This window comes from Papaver somniferum, chromosome 4 (assembly GCF_003573695.1).
Source record: "Papaver somniferum cultivar HN1 chromosome 4, ASM357369v1, whole genome shotgun sequence".
Classification (NCBI taxonomy): domain Eukaryota; kingdom Viridiplantae; phylum Streptophyta; class Magnoliopsida; order Ranunculales; family Papaveraceae; genus Papaver; species Papaver somniferum.
The window spans coordinates 65973391-65983761 of record NC_039361.1 but is presented as its reverse complement, the minus strand read 5'-3'; the positions used below and the strand labels follow the sequence as shown (position 1 = coordinate 65983761).

Genomic DNA, 10371 nt, shown 5'->3' with positions numbered 1-10371 from the left:
CAGAGAAAATAGTTGGGTTTGGCTTCACAATCCCAATGAAGTCTTCAAGTCGTTAACCTACAGGGTTTCAATAGAAACCTAAGGTTAAAGGAGAATCGACTGTAGCTTATACAACTAGTATCCACAAGAGGTGTGGGGATTAGGGTTTTTTTTTTTTTTCTTTCTAAATCATGAAATTTTATTACCAAAATAATCAAAAGATACAACTTACAATGAGCCCAAGACATTTTCTAGGAACATACCCAATTTAAAACAGAAGCCCAGTAAGGTAAGCCCAATAAGTGAGTTGTACCAATTAAGAAGGCATTACAGATAACTCACAGAACATCATACATCTTTTTCAGGAGCAAAATATAAAATAAATCCCATCTTCACACTCCAACTAATTCAGAAAGTCTGGCTTGTCTTCATAATATGTAATTGTTCCTTTTGCTAGAAGTACACCCTTCTTAGCCATCTTGTCAGCAGAAAAATTATCTCCCTATATGAATGTGTGAATGTGATTCTTGATATATATTTTCTAACATTGTTCCATATATTCACCACAATCCAAGGTATTTTACCATTACTGAAAGCTAGCAGAACAACTTTAGAATCAAGGCTGAAAAATACATTCACATACCTTTTCTTTACTGCCCATTCACCAGCTACCACCAATGCCATTATTTTAGTTAGAAAATTTGTTGCTATCCCTAAACCTCCAGTAGCTGCTCCTAGACATCCACCATCTTCATTCCTTTCCACAAAGCCTAGTCTTGCATTCCCAGGGTTACCCTTTGATGCTCCATCATGGCATATGAGAACCTGTCCTCTCCCAGGCAATTTGAAGAAGCACTGCTTAACATCTGATATATGTGTTTTAATTCCCGTGATTCCAAAATGTAATAAGATTTGTAAGTCATATACATTTCCCCATTTAAAGCCTTTGATTCTTATACCACATGCCTTTGTGTAAGATATTACTCTCTGTTTAAACTTTTCAAAGTTAGGTTTTTCACTCTCATATATCTTCTTATTTCTTGTATGCCAGAGTTCAACCATCACCTTAAATGCACAGTTATACCATACTTCTTGAATTTCTCTACTTTTTCCCTTTGCAGACTTCAGAACATCGTCAAATGATGAAGGATTTAGAAAACAAAAGATTCCTCCCAGCGAATGCCAAATTTTAGTGCTAAAAGTGCACTCCCATAAGATATGGTTCATTGTGTCATGTACATTGCCACATAAATAGCATTTTGAGACTGTCAGAAACCCTTTTCTCCTCACAGTTTCCTCAGTGGCACAAGCTCCTCTCAAGATTTTCCATAGATTTGTGGAGGTATAAGGGTGCACACAAGGATTCCAGACTTGCTTTATCCAGGGCAGCACATAAAATATTTTCCTTATCTGTTGAGCTGCACTGGCAACTGAGAATTTTCCATTTAAGTCCTTCTCCCATACCAGCTTATCATACCCACCACCAATTGCTAATACTTCATTCTTCTCAAAAAAAATTAAACATTTGCTCAGGTATTTTCCATACACCATCATCCACAATTAGATTAGCAACCTTTAAATCCATATTCATCCGAACATAACTATCCTCTGCATGCCAATTAAAGCATATTCCTTGATCCATTTATCATGCCACACTAATATTGTTTTTCCATCTCCAACTATCCATCTTTTTCCTTCATTCACTTCAGAAATGACTCATTTAATTCCTGGCCAAATTGAGGATTGTTTGTAAGATGATATCCATTCATTATTCTTATTCTTGTACTTTGCTCTCATGAACTGAGTCCATTCCACCTCCTCTGTTTCAATTTTCCACAAGAGTTTCATTAACAAGGCTTTATTCATTACCTCCAATCTCCTTACACCCAAACCACCTTCAATTAATGGAGCATTAACTTCATCCCATTTTACAGTAACTAATGTTTTAACAGCAGGATCACCAGACCATAGGGAATTCCTGATAATTTTCTCACATTCCTTTATAACAGTTTCGGGCCACTTATAGACTGCCATATTATATATGGGAATGCTGCATAATACATGTTTGACCAATGTTAATCTTGCAGAGAAAGCCAATAACTGACCCATCCATCCAGCTAACATCTTCTGCATTAATTCCACCATTCCCAAATTTGATAAGACTTTAATCTCCCAGGATTTAATATGACCCCCAAGTACGTATCAGGCAACTCTGATAGTCCCATTTGCAGGTATTCAACTATATCAATTCTTATTGTATTTGAAACTCCACCAACAAAACATTTACTTTTGTTCTTATTCACTACAAATGAAAGTTGATATTTGCTTAATAAGTTCATCAAATTATCCAAAGATTTTTTATGGCCATTGCAGAAAATAAAAATATCATCAGCAAACATTAAGTGTGAAGGCTGACAATTACCTCTAGTCACCATTGCTTGGACTCTTCCTTCCTGCACCATTTTTGATAAGTTTTTGCTAAGAAATTCCTCTGCAAGAATGAATAAGATGGGTGATAATGTATCACCTTGTCTGAGACCCCTTCCAACACCAAAAAAACCACATGGACCACCATTAACAAGTACAGATATCATTGCAGATTCAAAAAAAATCCTGAGCCAACTAATGCCAATTTCAGATAATCCAAATCTTCTAAGTACCTCAAACAAGTAATCCCAACTCAATGAATCATAATCTTGAGTTATATCCAGTTTAAGTCCAACATTTCCTCCTCTCCTCTTAAAGTTGAGTTCATTAATCATTTCAGAAGCTAACACAATTTATCATGAATGTTCCTCCCTTTAATAAATGCACCTTGTTGAACAGAAACTAATCTCTCGATCACAGTACTTACTCTAGTAGTAATAATTCTGGTAAATATTTTGAAGATGAAATTAGCCAATACAATGGGTCTAAATTGCTCTGCTTTTGTTGCACCTTGAATTTTAGGAAGCAAAAATAGAAAGTTAGAATTTAAACCTTTAGGGATAAATATATAACTCCAACAGTATTGAATTGCTTCTATTAACTCTGCATCAATAATGTCCCATGCAAATTTGTAGAAACTGGCAGGAAATCCATCTGGCCCAGGAGCACTATTTGCATTCATGCCATAAACTGCTTCTTTCACTTCCATTGCAGTGGGAATATCATCGAGAAACTTGTTGTCTTCCTCATTAATAATTTTAAGAATTGCTTCCATTATCTCCTCATGAATTGTAACATTCTTCTCTTCAAAATTCTTTTTATAATGTTCCACCAAAATATTTGTAATTTGAGATTGTTCAGTCACGACATTGCCCTCTGTACTTTCCAGTTCAGTAATATTGTTTTGAGATTGTCTTATTTTGATAGTTGCATGAAAGAATGTTGTATTAGCACTACCCTCCTTTATCCATTTTACTCTGGCCTTAACTCTCATTAATTCATTATATTTTTGAGAAGTTATTTCTTGTCTCCCCCTTGCTATGACCAATTTATTTAATAACTCAATATTTTCAGGGTCTGAATCTGATAAAAGAGAAGCTGCATGTACCTCATCTTCTGTGTTCTTTACTTTAACTCTGAGATCTCCGAAAACCTCCCAATTCCACTTCTTCAATATTTGTTTTAATATTTTTAGTTTACTCATGAAAGAAAAAGCTGGATTACCTGAAATTGCTTCATTCCATGCATCTTTAATTACTTCAAGGAAGCCAGGATGAGAAGTCCAAATAGGTTGATATCTGAAAGGTGCATTCTCAGGCTTACCAATATTCACAAAAGAACTAAATAGGGGACCATGATCTGATGTACCTCTTACCCCCACTTTATAAGACCAACCATCAAATTTTTCCAGCCATTTGAGATTATAGAATGCTTTATCAAGGTCACATAAAATTCTTTCTTTACCAGCTCTATTGTTGCACCAAGAAAATTTGATTCAAGTTCTGGTAGCTTGAATTAATTGCAAGACTCTAGACAGTCTCTAAAATCCTGCATTGATACTCTTAGTGGTCTTCTACCTCCAACTTTTTCATCATAACTCAATACAACATTAAAATCCCCAATTATCATCCAAGGATAATTCATTTGACTAATATCAATCAGTTCTTCCCATAAGTCTCTTCTGTCGACAGTGATGCATGCTACATGAATTCCAGTAACCATAACATCTCCAACTTTAACAGTAATGGCTTGACTTGAAGAAGAGACCACTACTGGTTTAGATAAATAAGAATTCCAAAAAAACCATATATTACCTTTTGTAATATTACTAGAATTATGTATGATCATTTTACTCATCCCAGATAGGTTCAATATCTTAACTCCACTACTAGATACTTTTATTTAAGGATCAGCTACCCATAGTAATGAAGGACTAAATTTTTTACTAAATTTCTCAATTTATCTTTGGCTTGAATTCTTTTCAAGCCTCTGATATTCCAGTAAAGCACTTTCATTGAGATTGAGTTAATTGGGAAGAGCCAGTACCTCCCACACTAACATTTGATTTAACTGAAGTAGTTGCTTGTTTTCTAGTTATAACATTAGGAGCCACTTTAGCATTCTTTCCCTTGACAGGTTTGCTAATCACCTTAGAAAAAAATATGATCCTGCTTTTCAGCAACCTCAATTAATGCTTGAATTTTACTTGGAGAAACAAAACCTTTACCTGAGTTAGAGTTATGATTCACTGTTCTGAATTTAGTATTTGTGCCAGTTACTTCCTTCCAACCTTCTGAATTTGTTATCTCTGTGTTTATATTTGATAAAACTTGAGTTGTTAATATCTCATTTGTGGCATTGTTGGACTCTGGTACTGCTTCAGATCAACAAATACATTATTAACTTGCTCAATAACTGGTACACTAGATGTTATTTTAACAACTGAATGTAATGCCTGCAAACTTGCACCCACATCAATAAGTTTACCCGCAGATAAAGAAGGAAAATCTTTAGGTGACTCCAGAAGACCGGTAAATCCTTTCTCCTTATTAATTGAAGAAGTAATATTCATAATAGGAGGAACTATTGCATCCACTTCTTCATCCTCACAGTCTTTACTACTAGAAGGAAAACAAATATCAAATCCACCAGAGCTCTGGATTGTGACTTTCTTTGGAGTGTACCTCCATTGAGGTTTATGCATATTATTAGCCTTCACTCCTTGATTTTTTTCCTTCCTTGCTACTCTGTACTCAGTTACCAAATGACCCACAATCTTGCATTTACTACAGAACTTAGGCAATTTGGAAACTCTAATTTCTTGCTCAAATTTGAAATACTTTTATTCAACCACTACCTTATTAGGAATTTCATTGGAAAGATCAATTTACACCAAAATACTTGAATAGTACCCAATTTCTTGCTTCAGAGTTGTAAGATCTACTCTAATTGGCATACCAATTTCCCTACCCATGGACATAAAAATATTTTCTTTCCAATACTCAATACTAAGACCAGGAAATAACATCTATACAAAGCACTTGAAGATTTTTGTTGTTCAGGTTTAAAATCACGCTCCCAGTATCTAAGCTTCAGTTATTGAGATTCAACCTCCCAGAAACCCTCATATACAAATTTCATATCCACCTGATTCTCTCGTTTGATAATAAAGAAACCTTTGCCAATAGGAATAAATTGACATTTACCTATAAGAGTCTATTGCTTCCTTAAACTTGCTTCTGCAGTTGAAATTTTTAATTTCACGAAATCCAGTCTTCCAATCAAACTAAACCTCCAATCGTTAACACTCTCATCAATAATCTCATCAGGTATAAACACTGATGGACTAAGACTCATAGGAACAAAATTGTTTTCAGATCTAAAGTTTTTTGAATCTCAGATTCCGATCGAGAATTTGAGTATTCCTCCATCGATTTCAGTTTTTAGACATATTAAAGAAGCTCACCTGAAATAAACGGTACCAAAATAACTCTAACTAACACTTGAATAAAAAAAGTCACCTGAATTGATGACGATGAAGCAAAGAAAACGAGAAAGTTTGAGAAAAAATTTCTCCCGTTTTGATCGCCGAGTTGCATAGCACGACTCAGACGAGTTGCTTATGTAGGGTATTTGGTTTCCTAGTTTCTAGAGTTTTCCTTTATATAGTCTTCAAATCAGGGTTTGCAATCAATGCTACCTTGATAACAAAGCATTCAATATTCACCGTTAGATGAAAACCCGATTAGATTCAAGATAATATCTTTCAACCGTTAAATCTAATCTTAGCTTGTTATACACAAATGAAATGCACGTTCATTTAGGTTTGTATAACCGTACCCAAACGTGTACATCTAGTTGGTTCAACAGTAGTTAACCAAATGGTTATCCATATGAGCAATTTCATATCAACCTTATTCATCTTCACTATAACTATTCCAAATGACTCAAATGAACTAGTTCGAGAGTTGTTCAATTGCTTAGATCTTATAGAACTATACAAGATACAATCGAAGCAAAATTGATTTTGATTCACTCGAATCGATTCATGAACATTATAGCCACGGTTTGCAAATTGCATTCCTTATTATATAAATGTTTTAGTTCATGAACAAACCAATTTTAGAAAGTAACATACTTAAGTATGCGTACGGGTATGCGTACTTAAGTAACCGGATTTGAGTTTGTTCTGTTTTTCAAACTCAGCAAAAATTCACGGACGTGAACTTTCCGCCAGTATGCGTATGGGTATGCATACTTAGGTAAACAGATTGAGTTGGTTTTGATTTCCAAACTCAGCAGAAATTCATGGTCGTGAACTTCCGCTAGTAGTCTCCATCAACCATTTAGTACACACACCAGTATGCATACATTTGGTTCCCGGTTTTGGACTTATACACTAATGTGCGAACGCACTATATGCTTATATCCAACGATGGTTACATATTCTAAACTCTTTATTTCAATCATTGAAACATTCTTAGAAGATGTTATATTGAGGTTATTCACACTCCATTTTTCATCAAAGCGATTTTCAAGAGATTGAAAAAATTAACATGACTTTCGTCACTTATAAAGATGAACTTGGCCAAAGCGAAATCTTACCAACACATATTTCGAGAAGTACATAAGCGAGATAAACTCAGCTCGAAATAGCAAATGTGTATAATCGAAGTTTATATAGCAATATGACTTTTGTCTCAATATAGGAGATAGAGTAGATAGACTTTTGAATGATAGATAAGTTCAAGTCTTCACATACCTTTTAGTCGATGAAGATCCACCAGTTCCTGGAGTAGTTTTTCATCTTTGCATGATGAACGTTGTGGAGTCTAGAGCTCAACTATACTTTCTATCCTAGTCCGAGACTTAGCTATAAGTAGACTAGAAATCAAGACTTAAAGTTTTGGAAACTAAACTTGAAAAACAAGCTTGAGATAGCAACGCTTGCGAGTTCGACTGAGCAGTTCTCTAACAGTATTCAAAATTGGACCATGTCGAGAGGTTTTTCTGCACTTACAGTTTTCTCGTTTACAAATCTTGTTGCGTGCCTTTAATTTGTTTTCCTTATTATAATTATTGTCAAAGTTATAATTAAAGTAATAGCATTGTACGTTAACCCAACACTTGGTTTGATCCCATAGTTTGGTTCGGACTCGAACTTAATCTATATACCAAATTACATCTTGTTTTCGTAATCTCCTTGACAGTTCCTGTCTTCATTAAATTACACAAGGTGTGTCTTGCATAGGTCGATATTGAAAAGATTGTGGTGTACTTGGTACCCTCGTCGTTACTTTATTAGTGTAGAATCAAAAAAATTTAGTTTATGAATTAATAGATTCTTCTTTTTAAAATTATTGTGTTTAGTAATGACGCGAGAAAAGAACTACTATTTGAAGTTATATTCTGCAAAAAAAATGGTAGCAATCTTCCGTCGTGGGTCATACTTATATGTCGATTTAAGTTTTGGGTCAAAAGTACAGGTTTTCTTGATGTTTTTCTTTTATAATCGTCATATAAGACATGGATATTAGTCGAGTATAAATGATATCAATTTGGCCTTAATCTAAATTACAAGTTTACAATCTGCATATATTTATCTATGTATGAGCCAATTCTGGGTTTTTATTCCATGATTTTATCATGTTTACAAAAACATTCATATCGACTGATTCTTGTTACAAGTTTGTCGGTTGATATAAACATTTATATCGACTGATTCTTATTGGAGAAAATGCCAATTTCCTGGATGATTTTTAGGATACAATCGGTTAATACGGAGATTCTTATAAGACGATTGTAGCACGTCAAATACACTAGGTTTTTGTGTGTTTTAGATGAAATCAGCCAGTCTGGAAACCCTCGACTGGTGATTATGAAAAATTATCTCAAAAACATTAACCGTCGGGTCGTCATATATATAAGAAAGCCTTTTTCTCAAATACAATTCTCCCTCAAACTTGCATCTTTTATTCACTCCTAGTGATGTAGTTTTTACAGTGTCAAGAAAAGGGTTTGATTCTCGGACTTGTGAAGTTGTTGATTTTAGACTTAATTAAAGAAAATACTAAAACTAGAAAAAATATGTAAAAGAAGGTAACAAGACTAAGAGTTACTGGGACTCGGGATTTCACTATTTCTCATATTCATGTGGTTCAAAAATTAATCCTAGGATAATTATGGCTCAAATAATAAAATTTATATATTTTTGAAAGCAATGACTGTAAATCTAAAGCATGGGACATCAAATCATTTAAGCGAAGTATGACCCATCAATTGAAATAACAATCATTCAATAAAAATCATAAAACAATTAATAAACAATGCAAAAAGTATATAAATAATTAATTCAAGTTACCACATAGATGAAATCCAGCTTCCTCCGTCATCCCAGTGATGGGGTTTAGCTCTTCATGGTGAAAACACTCTCAAAAGATAGAAACATGTCTCAAAAGATGTTTTTATTGAAGAAATATATGAAAATAATAAAAATAGCTCAACTGCAACGTTTATAAGAGTTGCAGAATGGCTGTTACAATCGAAACAGAAGAAATAAGACTGCTGATAAACAAAAGTTTCCGCTTGTAGATGGTGGATTTTCGACAAAGGCTAAAATTGTAAATCATAATATTACATATTCCTGATCCAACAATCAGATAACTATTGAGGCTCATGTCTCTTATCGAAGCATGAAAGCTCATGCCATAAGAGTCTCTGACTGAGTATACTTCTCTCAGAGCATACATGAATATGCAGTCTCTCAACTGAGGCAACGCCATATTTCATGAATACTGAGCAATTTCAGTAATCACTTTTATATAGAATCGAACGTTTGGACGGCTCATAGACAACTTGCCTGCTAGTATAGAGCGGTAACGTCTTCAAGATGTAACAATGTTTTCCCTGACTGTATAAAAGACATGTGTATAGAATCTTAATGATTGGACGGCCCCTAGACAACTTTCCTGCTAGTATAGAGAAATAACGTCTTCAGGATGCAACAAGGTTTTCCCTGACTATATAAAAGAGATATGACGTTTCAACAAGCTCATATCTCTCAATTCTCAGATAATTAATGCTCCTAGACAGCATGCCTGCTAGTATAGAGCCGTCAATTAATTATCTCTAATCGTTAACTGAATGTTCAGCAATATTCTAAGATTCTTCGTAATATTTCGTCACTTCAGTTTGTGGTTCTTCCCAGCAGAATTCCACGGGTTAGTGATAAATATTCAACGTGCGGGCATCTGAGCAGCTATCGAGTAAGCCCCGACTAAAACGGTGCAAGTGTACTCAGCAATAATGCACAAACGAGCACCTGAATGCACAAACGAGCATTCCAAAACACGAAGGAACGATGAACCTATGCAAAATGGTATGAAAAATAATAATAAAAAAATATTGGCAAAGGCGCTAGGGGACTGGGCTGACCTACCGGCCAGTCACGCCGTGGCCAGTCCCACGCCTAATTTCATATTTTATCATGTTTTATTATTTTTCCCTGATCTCATGAAAGTCTTTTCATCTGAGCAAATCTCCTTCGTCTCAAGGAAACTCCCTAATCTCATGGTGTTTCCTCATGTCAAAGAAATAATAAAAATAAGGAAAGGTGTCGTGGGACCAAGCTTGGTAGCCGGCCAGCCATGCCCTGGCCTTGGACGGTCCCACACCTCGTGATTCCTTATTATTTTATTATTTCTCTCATCCCATGAAAATTCCCTGATTTCACGATATTTCCCTAAACTCATGAAAATTATGTAAAGTTAAGGAGAAAACGCACGACACCGGGATCATTGGCCGGCCGACCATGCCCTAGCCGTGGCCGGTCCCACACACTCTTGTCTCATTATTTTAAAATTATTTGTTTCCCTCATCCCATGGAAACTCCTTCACTTCAAGGAAAATCCTTAGTTTCAACAAACTCCTTGATTTCATGAAATTTCCCTCAAGTCATGAAAAATA

At 34.9% G+C, this 10371-nt stretch overlaps 1 protein-coding gene across 1 annotated transcript; it reads right to left on the bottom strand.

The window, feature by feature from the left end:
- Positions 1-1695: 1695 nt before the first annotated feature.
- LOC113272641 lies at positions 1696-2741 on the bottom strand. The gene is made up of 3 exons (XM_026522451.1): positions 2402-2741; positions 2179-2281; positions 1696-2029 (listed from the first exon to the last, which is right to left on the bottom strand). The coding sequence occupies exons 1-3, from the start codon at positions 2739-2741 to the stop codon at positions 1696-1698; spliced, it is 777 nt and encodes a 258-aa protein (XP_026378236.1).
- Between the last annotated feature and the right edge of the window lie 7630 nt (positions 2742-10371).

Excerpts from the sequence above, each read along its gene's own strand:
- LOC113272641 (XM_026522451.1), bottom strand. The coding sequence starts at position 2,741 with ATGATTAATGAACTCAACTTTAAGAGGAGAGGAGGAAATGTTGGACTT. Across the intron at positions 2,282-2,401 it reads CCAAGCAATGGTGACTAGAG|TGAATAAGAACAAAAGTAAA; the intron begins GTAATTGTCAGC and ends TTTCATTTGTAG. Across the intron at positions 2,030-2,178 it reads CTATCAGAGTTGCCTGATAC|CATTCCCATATATAATATGG; the intron begins GTACTTGGGGGT and ends TGTATTATGCAG.